Source organism: Carex rostrata, chromosome 12, assembly GCF_964058835.1.
Source record: "Carex rostrata chromosome 12, lpCarRost1.2, whole genome shotgun sequence".
Lineage (NCBI taxonomy): Eukaryota > Viridiplantae > Streptophyta > Magnoliopsida > Poales > Cyperaceae > Carex > Carex rostrata.
The window spans coordinates 6,261,187-6,281,240 of NC_135929.1; the positions used below are offsets into that span (position 1 = coordinate 6,261,187).

The following is a 20,054-nucleotide window of genomic DNA, read 5'->3' on the forward strand; positions in this document are numbered from 1 at the left end:
TTGATCGGGTTTTGAACTCGAATCTAGATGAGATAAATCAATATCGGGTCAAGGAGAAGAAGAAGAAGAGAGGGGGAGATAATGTGGATCTCGTCTTGAGGGATCAAGATCGGGTCAAGAAAAAAAAGAAGAAAGGGGGGGATAATGTGGATCTCGTCTTGAGGATCAAGATCGGGTCAAGAAAAAGAAGAAGAAAGGAGGAGATAATATGGATCTCGATCTTAACAGTGTAAGATCGGGTCTAAGAGAGTAATAGGAGGGATTCGGACTCGGATCAATGTCAGAGGAGGAGACTGGTAATGCGTTTGCGAAGGCTTGCGCGAAGCTGACCTCTAATGAGATGGCTGTCATGGTGCGACGAGCGTTGGCTGTGTACCAAGCTTCTGTTGAGAGCAAGCTGAAGGAGAAAAAGGTTGAGCTGCCACCTATCGACATGAGACTCGAAGGGCCAGCTACGTACTTGACTGAGGAGGAGAGCCGGATTAGGCTACAGGCTAGGGCAGCAGGACTTCCAGGGGTGAAGTCAGCACTAGCGGTCTCCAACTCAAGTCACATAGGTAACACAGGGTTCAGAGGCGAGCCTCGACGATGTTACAGATGCGGTGAGGTAGATCACCTGAAGCAGGCTTGCCCTAAGCCACCAAAGGAGAGAGATACAGGTAGGAGGGGGCAGTCTGAGAACTGTGAACGCGGCCGTGAGGGCCGAAGAGGTGAAAGAGGAGGCAACTGGGCAAATCTGATGGTTGCAAAGGAAGCGAAAGAAGCTATTGTGGGGTTATCCGAGGAGGATCTGATTTTGGAGATAGTCAGGAGGAGGCAGAAAGGAGCAAGTGAGGGGAAGAGTGTGGTCGCTGACACACTTGCTCTTGCCTCTAAACCCACTACTAGATCACTAGATTGGATAGTAGACTCTGGTGCATCTCGCCATGTGACTGGTGCTGTTAAGGAGTTTTCTTCCTATACTCACCTAGCAGTCCCAGATAGCATTCAGATAGCCGATGGTACTGTCCGGCCCGTGGTTGGTAAGGGTACTGTGAGATGTACCGATTCAGTGACTCTGACAAATGTGTTGCATGCTCCTTCCTTTTCCGTAAACCTGTTGTCCATTAGTGCTATTATTCGTGAGCAGAAATGCATTGTGACCTTTGATATTCCAAAGATGGTCTTTCAGGAGAAGGGGACAGGTCGAATACTTGGAACTGGCACATGGCGTGATGGGTTGTGGTACATGGATAGAAAAGGTATGGACACAGCGCTGGCATCTGTGGTCGATAGAGTGGAGGCAGGAGGATCTGGGGTGAGTGTGGAGGATGAGTTGCTTCTGATTCATCGACGGATGGGGCACTCTTCCTTCAGCCTAATGGAACATTTGTATCCATCAAAGTATGAGAAAGCTGACAAACAGAAACTTGTGTGTGATGGATGTGAGTTTGGGAAGCACACAAGGAGTTCGTATGCAAGCTCAGGAAGTAGGAGTTCTCATGCCTTTGATCTGGTACACTCGGATGTGTGGGGGCCTTGCTCAACAACTTCGATAAATGGGTATAGATTTTTTGTGACTTTCATCGATTGTTATTCTCGTGTCACATGGTTGTACTTGATGAAAAACAAGAATGATGTACTTGCTTGCTTCAAGGATTTCCATAAGGCGGCTCAGACTCAGTTCGGTGCTGTGGTGAAGGCACTGAGATCCGATAATGGGACCGAATATACAAACAAGGCATTCGAGGAGTATTTGTCAGTTCATGGGATACATCATCAGACCACGTGCCCTTACACACCAGCACAAAATGGAGTGGCAGAGAGGAAGAATAGACACTTGTTGGAGGTAGCCCGGTGCATGATGATCTCCATGAATGTTCCGAAACATTTGTGGGGACAAGCAGTCATGACAGCCGCACAATTGATCAACAGAATGTCATCTAGAGTGTTGGACTGGCAGACTCCGTGTGTGATGTTGAAAGGAGATAATGGGGGTATTATTTCTCCAAAGGTATTTGGTTGTGTGTGCTTTGTGAAAGACAACAGACCAACAGTGGGAAAGTTGGATCCCAGAGCGGTGAAATGCATCTTTGTGGGTTACTCTGGTACTCAAAAGGGTTATGTGTGCTGGAGTCCAGTAGAGAGGAGATTGTTTGTGAGTATGTATGTTACATTTCGTGAGCTCGAACCTTACTACTCCTCAGAGACTACATCACCCTTTGGAGACTCGCTCGATACAAGAGGTATGAGGCGAGATGGGGAGAGTAGTAGTGATGGTGAGAGAAGGATGGTGAGTGTGAGTGGTATTCCTTGCCCACTGATGGATTCGACTAGGATTGAGCTGGAAAAGCAGGATTCGGCTAGGGTTGAGCCGGAAAATGAGGATTCGGCCAGGGTTGAGCCGCAAAGGGAGGATTCGGCTGTGGGTGAGCCGGAAGTTGAGAGAAATGAGCCCGAAGGTGGTAGCACTCAGGCTCAGGGGGAGTCGAGATACCGTGAGGTGTATGTGAGGAGAAATAAGCAGAGTGAGGGAGTCGTGCCTACAGTGCCACCTGTGCCAAGTCCCTTGTCCATGCCTACTTCGACTCCTGCGGCACTTACACCATCCACCTCAGATTCAGAGTACTCAGGTGATATAATTCCTCTTGATTCTCCTCCCACTCCCATGTCATTGAGACGGACCTCTCGGTCCAATGCGGGACATCCTCCTGATCGCTATGGTTTTCCACATGACATTGCCCAGTTTGTCTCTTACTCTAGCATATCACCAGCACATGGAGCATTTATTGCATCGTTGGACTCTGTTATTTTACTGAAGTGTTGGCAGGTTACTGAGGATCCAAAGTGGAAAGCAGCCATGCTAGAAGAGCTCGAGGCTCTCGCTAAGAACAAAACCTGGAAGCTTGTGTCACTACCACCAGACAAGAAGGCAGTTGGATGCAAGTGGGTCTTTACTGTGAAGCAAAGCCTAGAGGGTCGGGTTGAGCGTTACAAGGCCCGATTGGTGGTGAAGGGGTACAGTCAAACTTATGGTATCGACTATGATGAGAACTTTGCACCCGTGGCGAAGATGAGCACAGTACGGACACTTGTTTCCTTAGCAGCGAATGGGGGGTGGAAGTTGCACCAGCTCGATGTGAAGAATGCCTTCCTTCACGGTGATTTGCTGGAGGAGGTATACATGGAGGTCCCACCGGGTTTTGGCACAAAACAAACGGAGGGTAAGGTGTGCAGGCTCAAGAAATCTCTTTATGGACTGAAGCAGTCCCCTCGGGCCTGGTTTGATAGATTCAGGATGGCTATGGTAGGTATGGGCTATGAGCAGATCAATGCCGACCACACGGTGTTCTTTCGACAACATGGTGGTCACATTACTATGCTGGCTGTGTATGTCGACGATATGATCATTACCGGGATGATGAGGGGGAGATTGCATAGTTGAAGGCAAAATTGGGGAAGGAATTCGAGATAAAAGATCTGGGACAACTTAGCTACTTCCTTGGGATTGAGATGGCTCGCGGAGCAGAGGGGATTGTTCTATCTCAGAGAAAGTATGTCCTGGACTTACTCAGTGAGACAGGCATGTTGGGGTGCAGGCCTGCAGTTTCTCCAATTGATGTGAAGGCCAAGATGAGTGCAGAGGCAGGAGAACAGGTTGATCGTGAAAGGTATCAGAGACTGGTAGGCATATTGATCTATTTGGGTCACACTCGTCCTGATATCTCATTTGAAGTAAGCGTGGTGAGCCGCTACATGCATGACCCTAGGAAGGGCCATATGGACGCAGTGTATCATATCCTAAGGTACCTGAAGAGTGCACCGGGGAAGGGCTTGATCTTCAGGCAGAATGGACACATGAACATTGAGGGCTATTGTGACTCTGACTGGGCTAGTTGCCAAGATGACAGGAGGTCCACATCTGGCTACTGCATGTTTGTAGGGGGCAACCTGGTCTCCTGGAGGAGCAAGAAGCAGCCGGTTGTTGCGAGATCGACGGCAGAAGCTGAGTCAAGGTGAATCACGGAGCCAAAATGAAGTTGTGGTGTGATAGCAAATCAGCGATCAGCATTGCCAACAATCCTGTGCAGCATGACAGAACCAAGCATGTGGAGATCGATAGGTTCTTCATAAAGGAAAAGCTGGAAAGTGGACTATTGGAGCTGAGCCATGTAGCTACGGGAGATCAAGTAGCTGACTGCCTCACCAAAGGACTTAGCTCGATAGATCTAGCTAGGTTATGTGACAAGATGGGCTTGATGGATATCTTTTGTCCATCTTGAGGGGGAGTGTTGAGATTTATTGTATGTTTTCGGTATTTTGGGTTTTATAGGGTCCTTTTGGTAAAAAGGATTATAGAAAAGTTTAGAGACTTGAATGAAAGATGTAATGCCTATATAGGCTTGTATGAGAACAAAGAAAAATACAATTAAATCTACTGATTCTTTTGTCGGACTCAGCGCAAGACCGGTTACAAATTCTAGAACAACACATATCCGAGCTGACACTGACAAGGCAACAAGATCAGATCATTTGGAAATGGACAGAATCAGGCCTATTCACGGTAAAATCAGCATACATGGCAATGAAAATCCACCAACAATAATAACAGCAAATACTCACAAAATTTTGAAATTGAGGACCCCACCAAGAATGAAGATTTTCGGTTGGCTAACAACATGCCTTAACTGAATTGTAACCATAGACAATCTAATCAAGATGAGATGGAGTCTACCCAACAGGTATGTTATGTTCAGAATGGATAGTGAATCAGCACAACACCTTCTAATCAACTGTTCGTTTGAAAGAGAGTTGCATGCCCAGCTCGGGTCAAGGATGGATCACATCACTCATACAACAAGATTAACAATGAATGTAGTACTGGATAGTGCAATGCCTAAACAAAAACGGGCATTGCTACTCATTACACGATTCGCGTTGTGGAGAGAACACTGTTCCAGAATTTCTCGAGACAGAGACAAAGGAATAGAGGACTTGGTGGAAGAGATAAACTGGCACAGTACACATTCCTCATGATACGGCCTGCTGGACTGTTTTAGCAGCATATCAGGGAAGCATATGCTCAATAACAAGGCTACTGACAGCGATGGGCAGTACCGACATGATACTGGTACAGACCAGGAGAGTTGTGAAAATGCACAGCTGCACTGTACCGGTATGGTACTAGCGTAACTGTTACGAAGGAGAAGAGACTCGGACGTTCTACATTTCCTTTTCAAATAAAGAGTTCTAAAAAAAAAAAAAAACTCTAATGTGTAATTAATCAAGCAACTTAGCATGTGGGTCACCCGAGCCAGCGAATAACAAGACCAACCAAATTTCTTTTATTTTTGGCAGCAATTGTTAAATGCAGCTAAATGCTAGTAGAAATTATATGCATTACTTCAACATAGATGGTTTGAATGTAATCGACAAATAATTGGTAAAATGGTTGATGACACAAGTTTTGTTTTTGTTTTAAATTTTAAGAATGGAGACTGGAGAGCCTCTTATAAGTAAATAAATCAATTAAAAATAATTTGACTAATTATCAAATCGTTTGAAATTTGTAATATGAATGATGAAATAAATTTTGAATTAGAACAAAATACACTATTTAAATAACGGACAATACATCTACAATAGTGTAAACTGCGAATCTATTTTTCTATGCTTCAAAACTATGAAATCTTTATTTCTTTTGTTGGTTAATGTTACATTCAATGATCGGAAATTCTCATAAATGTTTAGCGTGCATTAAGATTTTAAGTTAGGCTCATTTTTTTTTTTTTTTTTTTTTTTTCTTTCAGTTGGTGTTGTTTGTTTTTGTTTTTATTTTTGAGAAATATTTTTTAATGAATGTTGATATATTATTGATTTGCCGGTTACATTCGTTTGCAGTACTTTCATATGCAAACGAAGTACGTATATAGTACATAATGATTATTGTTTATGCAACTAAATAAAATGCTAAAAAGAAAACAGATTGAACAATAATTTAAAAATGCAAACAAAGTGTTCTAAAAAAACAACAATTTTGTACAACTTTGTTAATATGTAATAAGGACAAATTGATAAAATACAATAATCTCGTGATGGCAAGTGTCCAACAATATTAACCTTGTTAAGTGGCTTGAACTAATAAATACTGCAGCAAGGGCCTAGCTACAATAGCAATACTCAGGCTATTCTCTATTATAGTTGTTTGGCAAGGAGATTAAGAGCTTAAAAAAAATTATCCAATGATCCTCAAGTACAAAGTTAAGGAACCGTTGTATCGTGCCGAACACCGGATCCTCTAGAATTAATCCTGCCAAACACCGCTGTCCCATAAAATATTCTTGTGGGACCCAAACACACACACACATACACACTCTTTACTCTCTTAAACATTGTCAATTTGAGTTTTGAGTAATGAATTATAAATTTAAATTATATTGTGTAAAAATTTGAATTATTAGAATTTAGAATAATAAATATGTTATTATAGAATTTGGAGGGTGAAACACTTAATTTTATAGTTTTTATTAGTATACATTAAATTCCTCCAAAGAAACTTACGCAAGGTCAGTATAAGTGTCGGATATGTAGTTTTTACAATTGCTTGGATCCATCTGTACATAAACTGTGTGTCAGTTTGGTTGATATTTAAGATGAGTTATGTAGTTATAATTTGTCAAAAATCATAGACTTTAATAAATTAATTTAATTTTCTTTACGAAATGGAGATAGGTGTCACGTTGATGGACACTTTCTAAAGAAAATAAGTTGTTTTAATTTTTTTTTGGCATATATGTACTATTTTAATAAATACGCTAATAGATTAAAATTTGGTTGGCTTCATCGAGGTAGAATGAAAAGAAAGCTCAAGTTTCATTTTTAAATTTAGATTTTCTGTTGCAAGTAAACTATACTTAAAAAAAAAGAAAAAAAAAAGAATCTGAACGGTAGAAGAAAGATAAGTTATTCTGCTTTCGGTTATTTTTAGATCAAACGAAAGAAAACGCTCCGTCAAAATTGGCCCCCCGCGTTCCCTTTCTTTATTTTCTAATTTGCTAAGTTCTTTCTTAGAAATAACATCAGTTTAATTTTATCAATTGAAAAAATTTACGCTATGTTTGACTAATCGGGCGGTTGCAGAATCGGCAAGTCAAAATTTACGCTATTTTTGACTGAAAGAAACAAAATCCTCTCATCGCGCCGCACAAATATTGATGCAGAATCGGACGGTGCAGAAGATCACCGACTTGAGCAACAGAATTACATAATCCCCCGCTTTTGCCTTCTTTATTTGCGCTTCTTTCTCCAAATTCCCACCGTTCTCCTTTCTCCTTTCTCTCTCCATTCTCATCGACATCGAGCGATTCAAGGCGATTGCTCAATAGTCAATACTCTCTCTCTACTCATGGCGCTGACCTCTTCCCCTCTCCTCCTCCCGGCGATTTTCAGAGATTTGGAGAGTGGAACCACGCTGCATAGCACGTTTATGGCAGTCCATCCCTTCCAAGGATACTCCGAGATTATTCGAGCATTGGCCGACGTGGTCGGAATTAGGGATGACGATATCACCGTGTTCATTGAGCGCAGCACCGGAGGAAGGTTTCGAATGATGGCCAATTCAGACCTTATCCGTCAGAAGGCCGTCTGCCTCCATGTTAACGTTGGACTTCCTCGGGGGGCGTGCAAGGTATGTGACAGGGCCTTGAATTACTGGCTGATCAGAGAATTTCATTTATGCAATGAGGACAAGCCCATCTCTACCATCTCTGACGGATATTTTAGGTCATCGGCAGGGCCTATCCAAAGGCCGTCTAGGGTTTCTATGGTCTAGTAAGTCAGTCTAGGGTTTCTATGGTATTTAAGTCAGTCTAGGGTTTAGGGGTTGTCAGCAGCAATGGTCGGTACAGCTAGCTGTTACTTATTTAGGTATGGAGTTAGGTTTAGTTATCTGATGTGCAGTTGATATTAGTTATGTATTCTGTCAAAATGAGTCCAGCAGCAAGTAATGTAATCGAATTTGAAGTTGAAATATAAATTCATTGTTACTGGCATTGATTTTTGCATTTGTTTCTGTTTTGTTCTTCTTCTCTCTGCTTCTATGAATGAACTATGTTGCTAATGAAGTCCTTAAGCTGTTAAAATTATTAAGTATGAGTCTGGTTTTTGAAACCCTTTGAATCTGATATTTTTTCCTTTTTTTGCCCTTTTCTGACGGAGATCCCTAATTGCTGTGAAGAAATTACAGAGATAAAATGGATCTACCCTAATGATTGGAAGTTACAGAATTCGGTAACTTACACTAGAAAAGTTTATAAATTGACTCAAAACATGTGAACCATGCAAAAAAAATGAAATTAAAAGAGATATAATGAGTATTTGCTAGCTATGAGGTCTTAGAATATTTAAAGAAAAACTTTGAAGATAAAGAAATACAGAACATGCTGAAGCTGAATGTATGCAGAGTACTTAGACACTCATGGCTGTGTCTGATATGAGTGGTTTGGCGATTAGCAATGTTGCTCTTAAGTTCTTCTTTTGTGAAAATTCCTTGTACCAGGTCGTCTGGTGCATTAACCAGCCCTACTGGTAAATTGATTCTCAGTGTCTCATTGATCTTAATTGCGTATACTTCAGGATGCATGAGCATTGAGAGAATAAGTTTGTAACCTTTTCTGAATTATGTCTGCATAGCACACATACGTTGATTTATATGCCAGAACTGGTATTCTTGGGCTCCCTGACAGTTCCTACTGAAGAACTCTGGTGTAGTCAGAGAGGAGTTGTATTCTAGCTCTTCAGTTCTGGCTCCATACCATTTTGTGGAAGCACCTGCTAGCTGTTGTTAGTTGTCTTCTTTAGAGAGGATGATTAAGCATCAAAGCATCTGTCTAGGAGTGGAGACTGTCTTTTCCGAAAAGACGCCTAAAACAATTTTATCAAATTCTATATCTGTGCTATAACAATCTATAAGATTTCACCAAAACTTTTGAAGGAAATGGATCAAAGTTCTCCAGAGTAGCCTTTATCACAATTTTATTCCGATCATATATCTAATTACCATCTAAACCACCAATTTATAAGTCATCGTCTCATATCTGCTTTGATTGATCTGTTAAATTCAAGAATGGTAATTTTACCCTAAATGCAAACATTTAATTATGCCTCACATGCCATATCAGTTTTTGGAAACAATTGAAAGAAAATAAGAAATTATAGGTTTTTCAAGTTTTGCTTTGTTCTTCTATTTCTCTAGTGTTTGATACTGGGACAATATTGGTGCAGCACCAGTATACCGGTACCAGACTTGGGGACAAGTGAGCAGTTCATATATTTTTGACTTTGCTTAATTATTTGGTGATCATGTACATACACTAGGATATGCAAAAGCTGTCAGAATCAAGAATGCGAAAGTCACAACTAGGTCCTTCCGAACATAAGAAATTTCAATTTTCTTTTGTCAAAACATAAATTCAGATCAGTCCCTGTTCTTTATTTCCTTTCCAGTTTGTTTACCTTATGTTTCCAAATTTTAATGTTGATCTTGATAAAAATATATATTGTGATTTGCTAATAAGAGTTGTGGTGTAGTCCTTTGTAAAGCACTTATCGGTAAGTGTTTTGGATCAAAAACTCAATTTTCAAAATTCAAACAGCCAATCTAAAATGAAATTCTTACTAAATTTTTATTTGAAGGCCAGAGGGCATGGCCCCCGTGACAATTTTCATTGAACAAGAAATTTTCTTTATAGTATAATTTATATTTAGGTGTGCCAGAAAGTGCCGGAATGTGTATTAAGTCCTAATTCACTAATCTAATTGCCCTGGTGAATTTCATACTTCATGTCAGTCTCCTCATGTGCTCTTCCCATGGTGTCCCTACATGTGTTGGTACCAGTTTTTTTTATCAATGTCGGTACCACTGACAAGCATCCCAACCGATTTGCTCTCATGTAAAAAGACCCTCCTGTTAGCAGTAATGCTTGGGATGTTGTACTGCTGCATTATCGGTCTCCAAACTGCTCTTGCAAATTCTTAGTAAATTTTGCTGCTAGGCATTTAATTTGATTTATTGCATCTTTTGTTTTTGAAATCCGATGGCAAGAATCTCTGAGATTTGAGGAAATTCAACCACATGTAAGAATCCATCGCAGAGGCAATTCAAACACATGGTAAGAATCTTTTAAGGCCACTTCCTCATAAAAAAGAAAGAAAAAGAATGCCTTGTAAGCAATGAGCATCTCTAATGAGTAATTAATCATGTAATTTAGCATGTTTTGCTAAGGGATGCAGTGGAAATCATACAAGACATGGCCCCTCAGGTTCAGCCCCTACCCCAACCACTATTCAATTCTGATGAAGATCACATATTTTGGATTTTAGAACTTTCAGGGGTTTATGCTGCAAAATCTGCATATGCCATGTTGTCAGGAGCAGGAAAAATCAAATGGAGAAACAAAGCAATCTGGTGACACATGTGCCCGGCAACAGTGAAGATGTTTATCTATTTGTTACTCAAGGGGAAACTTCTAACCCATGATGTCATGGCGAGGAGAAATTTCAATTGCGATCTTAAGTGTGTTCTGTGTGAGGCTTGTCCCTTGGAAACGGCATTACAGCTGTTCTTCAAGTGTCCCTATGCAATCCAAGTTTGGTCTCACGCTGAAGGGTCACGGAATAACAGGTTGCTAGTATGGGGGGAATCAGTTCAGAACATATGGCACCGCTCTATGCATGGGTTTCAAGGCACAGGCGCACGGCAAACAAGGGAGCAGGCAGTAGTTTTAGGTGCAGTTTGCTAGGCAATATGGAAACAGTGCAACGCAAGGATCTTCGCAAGACAGTCTCTGAGGCCTGAGATGATAGCTGGATGGGCAATTCAAGAGGCCAAGCTGTGGAGCACGCTGTGTTAGATGGCAGGGTCATATATGCAATTATTGTTTTTCTAGTCTGTAATTGATAGAGTAGATATGGTATGGATGTTTAGCTTACTGTTACTGAACTGTAGCTGTAATATTTTGACAGCCACTGTCAAATCTTTCAATAGGAAAAAAAAATTAACATGTTTTGGGTCTCCCAAGCATGCGAATAACAAGACCAACCAAATTTCTTTTATTTTTGGCCGCCATTGTTAAATGCAGCTAAGTGCTATTAGAAATTAAATGCATTACTTGAGCTTTGATTTTGAATGTAATCGACAAATAATTGGTAAAGTGGTTGATGGCGCAGAGAAATTTCAAGTTAGGCTCAGTTTTTTTTTTTTTTCAGTTTGTGTTATTTGTTTTTGTTTTTGGCAAATATTTTTTATGAATGTTGATGTATAGTAGTATTATTGATTTGTGGTTGTTTTAAGACTAAAGATTTTGGATATCATCATAAAATAGTTTTTGAGCTTTGATTTTGATTCCAGATACATTGTATTGGAACTAACTTAATAGTTACAATTATTTATCTTTGATTTTTATTCCTGATGCAATTTATTGGAACTAAACAGTTTTCTGTAAGCAAATAGTGATACCCGATTATGTTACTTTCCTTGAGAAAAAAATATCACTTTATGTTAGCAAATATGTATTTACTGACTGCTCTATGCACACTACATATATCTGATTGTAGATACATTTACAAAGACATACAAAGTTTTACACAAATGGAGATACCGTATATGACAATTAATTTAATGCAAAATTGCAAAAAATACTGCTCTTACATGTGAATTGAGATGCAGCTATGCTCCGTTTGCTAGTTGAAAATTAAATGCATTACTTGAATATAGATGATTTGAATGTGATCGAGAAATAATTGCTTTGATGAGATTAAAAAAAAAATATATTTTTTTTAAAAAACGTCTTGTGGGTTAGTTTGATCAATTGAAAATAATTTGACCATTAATCAAAGATATAAAAATTATAATATGAATGGTCAAATAAATTTTGAATGATAACATAATACACTATTTAAATAACAGAACAAGCATACAATTATTGTAAATTGTGAATATATATTCCCGTGCAACAAAACTATCAAATCTACTTTTCTCGTCTTCTTTAGTGTCAGTTGCGACCGTAATTGATAATTATTGATTCCACAATTAAATAAAGTGCTAAATAAACAGAGATTGAACAATAAATTTAATAGGCAAACAAAGTGCCAAAAAAATAATAAAATTGTACAACTTTGTTAATATGTAATCAGGAAAAATTAATACGAATACAAAAATCCCATCATGCCATGTGTCCAACAATATTAATCTTGCTGAGTCGGTTGGCAAAATAAATACTGCAGCAAGGGCCCCACAACAGCAATACTCAGGCTATTCCCTAATAGAGCAAACCTACAGAATAAACAATCAATACATATATTTTGTATATGTCATATAAAAAATGAAATTACCCAATGGTCCTCAAGTACAAATTGCTCAATATATAATAAAAAATACGTGTACAATCCTCACGTACCAACTCAATTGCAAAAGAGCAAAGTGCTTTGAGAAACTGTATGGAAATTAATGTAAGAAAAACAACAATGAAATGCGACTCACTGTTGCTTAAGTGTAATGTTATCAGGGAACTTGAAATTTGGGGGAAAAGAATGCAAATTTGCAACCTGAAATTGATGAAAGGTATATACTTAGTTGAATAAACTTAAAATAATAATGAGAAACAAAGTAATTCATCCAGACAAATAATGCTCCAATCAAACTTCCCTTCATTTCCAATGGTATAATGGAACCTCCAATTTACCTTAAGTTTGCAATATGAAGACCAGCTATGCCTAAATAATTATACAGCTATACCTAGTTCTCTAACCTAATTCCCATCAAATTTGCACAAGAAACCTCACTTCTGAGTTGCAATTTGTACTCTGAAATGTGAAATAAAAGCGAGTCATTTACCTCTCGAGGTGTAAAAAATCGCAAACCCATTTCCTTCAATGAGGTAGCTTGATCTGTTCCTTCACCTTTGGGTTTCCTGTTCTAGTGGTTTTATATTACAATATAAAAACATTCACAAATGGTCAGCAATCACCCATGAATTGGGATACCACATTTTGCCACCAGTATGATAAAAATTGCAAATAGACCAAAATAATAGTTTAAAGGTTCAGCAAACAGAGTGTATGTACCAGTATTCAAATATATTGTTCTGTACTTAGCAGTTACAGTGCTACCATGTAAGGCTCAAACTACAATACTACAAGGGAATGAATAAGGAAAGATGAAACATGCGAAAAACATTGTACCTCACAAGTGGCTAGTAAGGAGCCAGTACCCTTCACATACCGGTAGTAGCTTTTTGTAAAGCAACAACATCTGCTTGACTCCGGATAAACAATATCTGGAAGACAATCCCACTGCACAGTTTAGTGAAAGGCATCCCATGATGAGGCTAATAGCATTTTTGCAAGCAACTTAAACACAATCAACTGCCTATTGTGCAAAAGCAATGTAAAATAAGGAAAAACGGATACCCATAGCATTCCCCCATCTCTCTATCAAACTTTCGGGGACAATAAATTGGGCTGAACAACAGCTGCTCTCTAAACCTCCTGCAGCCTCTTCTTTAACCCTGCATGGGATTATTTATATTTTAAGTTATTCCAAGTGGCAAATTATTCATCAAACGAAAGATACTGACCTTCGGCATAAAACACAATAGAGAGATTTGCAAGCCATATAACCCTTAAATTTGCAGTTAAGCTACAATTTTGTTATTTTACCATAATTATGTAACACTACAAAATCAATAAATAATGGGCATCAATATAAACAAAGTTGTAATCAAACATCAGAATTGTAACATCATAATACTGGTAACCATGAAGGCCACTAGTAACCTGTACCAGAAATTATTGGCACATAACCAAAATATAGCATGTTCATTCTTAAAACAACCATGACAGGTATTGAACTTACAAATCAAAATGACGTGGTTCAAGAAAGTTTTTTATTTCCTTGCATGAGGATTGCATGTCTCGATGTTCAACATCAAGTGGAGGTCTCAAGATCAGCTTGTTATTGTTCGATGGATTCAGAAATGATAAAGGTTTTCTTTTTGCCTGACATGTAACAAATATACCTTCATTTAATTTGGCAAAATCAACCTTTCTTGGTATGCTATAACATGATGGCAGTTATATGTACTTAATTTGTTGCGAGCAAAATCTGATTAGTGTCAAATTGCAACAGGAGATAGGAAAGAGAAGCTAACTGCAGAGGTTTATAAAATTGAATCAATAATTGCATACACCAGTGTTCAAAATCTCCAAACGACTCATTCACAGGTTCAGAATGCTTAACAATATAGTCAATAGTAAATTGAGACTAGTGTGGGTTAGTACAACTTATGACTATATTTGTTTCAACAAAAGCTTAACTACAGTATCTGACAGAAATGAATTGGAATTCCAAACAGATTCATGAATCATATAAAAAAAAGTAGATAAAATTTTCCATACCAGACAGAAGTACCGGGGTCTAGAATATGGTACGTCAAACTGTAATGGACTTAGTATAAATTCTTGTGTTACAAAGCCAAGTCCAGTAAGAACATCTATCAGTTGCTTGTGTGTATCAGATACCTGTGTCAGACATCTAAAATTTTGAGGATTTACTAATTATCTGGCCATATTTCAGAAACCCCAAAAAATTATATATGCATATTAACACAATTTAAACATAGTTTGCTTATGCACAGCTCTGTCCATCTGAAAGCATATATTCACATCAAATAGCTAGAAACAAATCATGGCTACAATTATCGGTTCGTAAAAGCTGTCTTGGTAAAAGTTCCTCAACCAGTTCGAAGTAAAAACACACTTTCATAAAAAGCAATTATATTCAACCACAGTTGGAATATGTAACCCATCAAGGGATCATTTCATTATTAATTTCCACTCTTGGTGCCTGAATTATTAGTCTTGCTAGTTGAGAATACGAAAAACTCAGATCATTGTTTCAGTCATGAATCGATCTTTTGGGTGCAAAAGCCGATGCATAAAAAGTGGGTAACTTTTTTCACAGACCCAACCCTGTTCAGGTTCATTTGGAGGATTGATGGGTTACATCCAGATCAGGGTTTCTTGAGCTGCAGGAAAGACTAAATTGTACATGAAAAATGTGTTTTCAAACTAACAAAGAAAATAATAAAATTATACAAACCTCAAATCCAACCACATTTTCAACAAATAGCATCACTGGTGGCTGGCACATGTGTTGCATGACCTCTAGGATTTTGATAAAGGAGGATGCTCGAGCATCACCTGAATGTTTCTGAAGACCTAAAAATTACTTAAAGTTAAGATTAAATAATTAGAAAACGAAAGAACAGACAAGATAAAATTTAGGTTCAACAATCAACTAGATTTGAGTTCATGAGAAAGTATTGCAGGTTTGTAAGATCACATCATCAATTTGAAAGGCAATGTATTTCAGAGGCCACCACACCATGGCTTGCATCATGAATAGATTGCTCAAATTTGATTTTTTTTCCCCCAGAAAGCACTGAATTTCCTTTTTGTCCCAGTCAGATTTTTCATCAGTCAAAGAAGAAAACAGAATGAACATTTTCCTTTCTACTCGACTCACTCTACATTTTTCTTTTCTCTTATCCTACAACCAACAGATGAGGAAAAGAAAGAGTAGGAGTACAGTGAAGAAGTGACGAGGAAGGATAGAGTAAATGTGAAGAATTAATCATTCACTTTTTCTTTTACTTTTGTATACAAAAAAAAAGGATAGAGTGACATCACTAAGGAATATGAGAGTCAACTGCCATCAGACAAATCAAAGTTCATTGCCCATTCATAACATGTGTAAACCATAGTGATTTCTGGTGAGATGTTTAGCATAAATAAAGGTGCATGAAGTGAGAGAGAGAGAGAGAGAGAGAGAGAGAGAGAGAGAAGGAACTGATTTGACAAACCTTGTCGAGTGTAAGGTTGACAAGGAGGAGACAGAAGCCATGCATGTGCCATGTATTTGTCCAGGTCTTTAGCAGTCAACGTTTGAATATTCCCCTACACCAAAAGAAATAAAGGTGAATAAAATAATAAATTATAGTGTGCATGGTATGGTGGTGAGTGTGGAATGGTGGGAACCAGTTTGTTTCATTGAGCTCTCCTACAGCCTTAAATAGAAACATATTTGAATTTCTTAAGTTGTAATTCTTCTCATGCACAAAAATGAAATGTAGTGGTACCCAACAATGCAGCATTAGCACAGTAATTGGGCTCGATTAAGCTCGTAAAGTACTACCATCAAGCATGAAAGACCCATCACCTCTCTTCCTACTTAATTGAAGCTAATGCTTACCCAACCTTAATCTGACAAGAGCTTCAACCAAATCTGTGAAGAACTTATAGATAACCTTAACATATTAGCATAAGCATGCTTCATCTCGCATTCTCGAGAGATGTATACTAGAATATTCTAATCTTTTCTTTTTTTTTTGTAGTTTATTTTAATATGATTTCACACTGGTTATATACTGGACTTGGGTTCACTTAAATCACTTATCCTTCTGTTAGCCTCAAGAGGTATATTAAACTTCTTCTCTTTCTTTAATTCACCACTAAACCCCTAGCACTACATAGAATTTCAATAGACATTGTCATAAATTAAAAGAAATAAACTAATGTACCATGAAATCTGAAATAGCCACAAAACTCAACCCATAACTACATTTCTCGATGTCGTGTCTCTTTTCTCTCCTAAAACCCTAACCCCTTCATGCCTCAACCAAATTCGTACAGAGCTTCAGTTGATGTACCAGAGTAAACAAAAGAGGTACCTGACAAGGCCGATGGCCGAAGTTATACTCGTACACATCGTTCGCGCGGTCGTTTATGTCAAAAGCCTCTACCACCTCGCCTCTGATCCCAGCATCCATCAGCGAGTACCTCTGGAAATCCAAAAGAAGAAGAGAAATTAGAGATGGAAGTCTGTAAGGAGTCAGTCAAGGCGAGTGGTCAGGGAGTGGGGCCCGCACCATCCCGCCGATGCCGCTGTAGAACTCGAGCACTCGCCATGGTGGCTCCATCGCCTCCGGTTCAGAGTAGCGCGCCATGTATTATTAGGTTCAATTTGGGTCCAGTCGGGTGCGCCTTGTACAAATCAGATTCCCCGCTGGATGGCTCCATTGACTATTCAACTCGCTTTATTAAAAGTATTCTATTTGAGAATTGTTCAAATTTCCCTTCACTTTTTAGATTTTTTAGTGACAAAATTTTAAAATTTTAAATATTTAGATGTAATTAATATTATTATTTCATATGCACATAAAAATATTATCATTTTTTATATTATTTTTGTATGAATTATTCAATGTTCAAAGTTTATTTATATCAATGTATTTTTGCAATACCGATTAAAATAAGTTGAAATGTTGATAATTTTTATGTGTGCATAGAGAAAAAGTTATAGATCAAATCTAATAGTTTTATTCTGATACTTAAGTTTTAAAATTGAAGTTATTAACGTATTAAAAATAGAGGTATCTGTAGAGATACAAAAATTGAAGGTATTTGAAACTATCTCATTTTAATTTTAATTTGGTTTAATAAATTTTGGGATAATTTTCTATGTAAATCTGACAACTAATGCAATTTCATATTTATCTATCTTATTCACCTCTTAGTTCTTATAACATTTTCTTATTTATCCATCATGTATTTAATCCCATATTAACTCCATTTAATTATTAAAAATTCTTAAATTTTACCTCTGACTAAAAATTACAAAATCAAAATTATCCTTGACTTTCAATTGAAAATTTATGACCATCGTTCCTTCCCATTTCCCAACTTAAATTATCTCTTTCTTGATATAACTTTAAGCAAGATTATTTATCGTACAAAAACGTTTGTTTTTATTTTTTGAGAGTTCAAATAAGAAAATAGTAATAATTTATTTAAGAACCCTCAACTTTCGACCAATTTTTTATTTTATTTTCTTGGGTTGGTTCAGTTAAAAACCAAATCAAAATTTTATTCGGTTTTCAAAAATAGAACTGAATCAATTGAATAACAACCGAATCAAAATAACATAATTAAATTTAAGTTTATTCGGTTAAACTAAAATAAGAGATTAATTATACTAATAGATGGTAAATGTGAAATTAAACAGTTTTTGTTATTTGCATTATTAGTTTAAGAGCATTATTTACAGTAGTGAATTTTTATGTAGAACTAAATATCTATTGTCAAAAACTGTCTTATATATGGATTTTCATGTAAAACTACATTATGTTCAAGAGCATTACAATAATGTTTTATATACAGAGAGGCGTGTTAAGGTGCTTTATAAAATACATACTCATTTGTGCTTTATGTCCTTATTTTTATTTTTAAAATTCAAATATTTGATTCTAACTGCCCAACATGATCTCTATTACTGCTGTAAAAAAATAATCGTTTAGCCTGACTAATTGGGTAATTAGTTGTTGACGGTGATCAAACCATTACGAATTGTCTGTTTTCCGTTTTTACGGCCAATTAGTTGGTCTTCTTTATTATTCTTTTTTACGTATTTATTTGTTATATGTACTGTATTTTGTTTTGTCTTATCTAAGTTTTTCTAAATAATAATTTTATAAAATTTTATTAATTGTTGAAATTAAGTTAAAATAAGTTTATTTGATAAATTTGATGATTAAATTAATCACTTTTAATTATTATAAGTATATGCATATAAATTTAACACAAACAGAAAATTATCTATAAAATTTCAATTAATTGACTGCATACTAATTAATCACTTAACGCTACATGTCCATCCAATTATTTACAATACTGATATCCATATTTAATGTGTTTGGATTACTGTAATGTCGTGAAATACAAGTGATATATTGAAGAATTGATTAATTGTCAATTTGCACTTGAGTCCATAGCGCGCAAAAACGTGTGCTATGTATATCATTAAATATTTTCTCAGGAAGATAAAGATGATTTTTTTTATATACTAATAAGTATCAAATTATTGATTCGGTTTTAAAATTTGTATACACGTCTCAATTTTTAGCCACAAAAATTGTTTAACGAACCAAATCATTGTTGAAAATGAAAATTTATCTTTCTGGTTTTAGAAATATTTAATACATTTCTACAAATAAAAAAATATGCTCCTTTGCATATATATATGAAAACCTTGACTTTGGATCGTCTAATAGTTCTGAGTCATTTATCGATGCTATTGAATATTTGGTTGGAAGATTAAATTTTTTTCAAAAGGATATTACTCCATCGATATATTCGGATTTCGTTTAATACAAGACTTGTATTAAAATGAAGTAGTGTTAGGGGTGTAAGCGGAGTCGGATTATCCGATTTGAATCCGCTCCGTATCTGCTTACAATCCGAATTCGAATTAAACGGAGCGGATAGTATTCGGCTTTGTTACATATAACCTACACTTCTATAGTGTCGAATTCAGATACAGATATATTTGATTAATACTAAAACGGAGCGGATATCTCAATATCTTCAGAAAGCAAAGCGGGTTACGCACTAAGCTGCTTATCCGAAGTTCGAATCCATTTTCTTTTTCAAAAGCTGTTAGATATCACGTGGGGTGACTGTAGAGGTTTGCTTTTACCCGAACGGGTATTACCCGTTTTGCCCGGCCCGTACCCGTTACCTGAGGTACCCGTGCCCGTGCCCAGGTATAGGCGGGTAAACGGGTACACGGGTACGGGTTTGAGACGGGTAGGGTACCAATATTTGAGAAAAAAACCCGCCCAACCCGTACCTGTCTTACCCGTACCCGAAACCCGCCTACCCGCACCCGTTGTACCCGTACCCGCACCCATTTACCCGAACAACTTTACCCGTTTACCCTTTACTCATTTACCCATTTTTTTTAATTCAAAATTCAAAATTATTTTGCCGCCGGAAAAAACAATATTAAAAACAGAAAAAAAAAACTAAAAAACAGTATTAAAAAACTAAAATAAAAAAAATACCTGTACCCTACCCGAGGTACCCGAACCCGTTACCCGAGACAGGCACGGGTATGAAACGGGTAAGGTACACCCTTTTAAAAAATTACCCGACCTACCCGTACCCGTTCTACCCGACTA

At 37.4% G+C, this 20,054-nt stretch overlaps 2 protein-coding genes across 4 annotated transcripts in view; one reads left to right on the plus strand and one right to left on the minus strand.

Moving 5' to 3' along the window:
- The window catches only part of LOC144563173 (uncharacterized), a 53,821-nt gene that overhangs the window by 14,644 nt on the left and 19,123 nt on the right, over positions 1 to 20,054 (plus strand). The gene's annotated exons all lie outside the window — the stretch shown is intronic.
- On the minus strand, positions 11,891 to 17,119 carry DNMT2 (DNA methyltransferase-2). Of its 3 annotated transcripts, none has more exons than XM_078312182.1 (11): positions 16,965 to 17,119; positions 16,767 to 16,877; positions 15,900 to 15,993; positions 15,137 to 15,255; positions 14,434 to 14,556; positions 13,892 to 14,034; positions 13,447 to 13,544; positions 13,219 to 13,313; positions 12,872 to 12,952; positions 12,518 to 12,582; positions 11,891 to 12,310 (listed from the first exon to the last, which is right to left on the minus strand). In XM_078312182.1, the coding sequence occupies exons 1-11, from the start codon at positions 17,040 to 17,042 to the stop codon at positions 12,223 to 12,225; spliced, it is 1,095 nt and encodes a 364-aa protein (XP_078168308.1). In that variant the 5' UTR covers positions 17,043 to 17,119; the 3' UTR covers positions 11,891 to 12,222. The 3 variants fall into 3 exon arrangements, with proteins under 3 accessions (XP_078168308.1, XP_078168310.1, XP_078168309.1); XM_078312184.1 differs by lacking the exon at positions 16,965 to 17,119 and adding an exon at positions 16,176 to 16,321; XM_078312183.1 differs by lacking the exon at positions 14,434 to 14,556.

What these genes read in the sequence shown, in the direction of transcription:
- DNMT2 (XM_078312182.1), bottom strand. Translation starts at nt 17,042, where the DNA reads ATGGCGCGCTACTCTGAACCGGAGGCGATGGAGCCACCATGGCGAGTG. An exon ending in GAGATGGGGGAATGCTATGG is followed by an intron (nt 13,314 to 13,446) that starts GTATCCGTTTTT and finishes ATTGTCTTCCAG; the next exon opens with ATATTGTTTATCCGGAGTCA. An exon ending in AACATTACACTTAAGCAACA is followed by an intron (nt 12,311 to 12,517) that starts GTGAGTCGCATT and finishes TTTATTCTGTAG; the next exon opens with GTTTGCTCTATTAGGGAATA.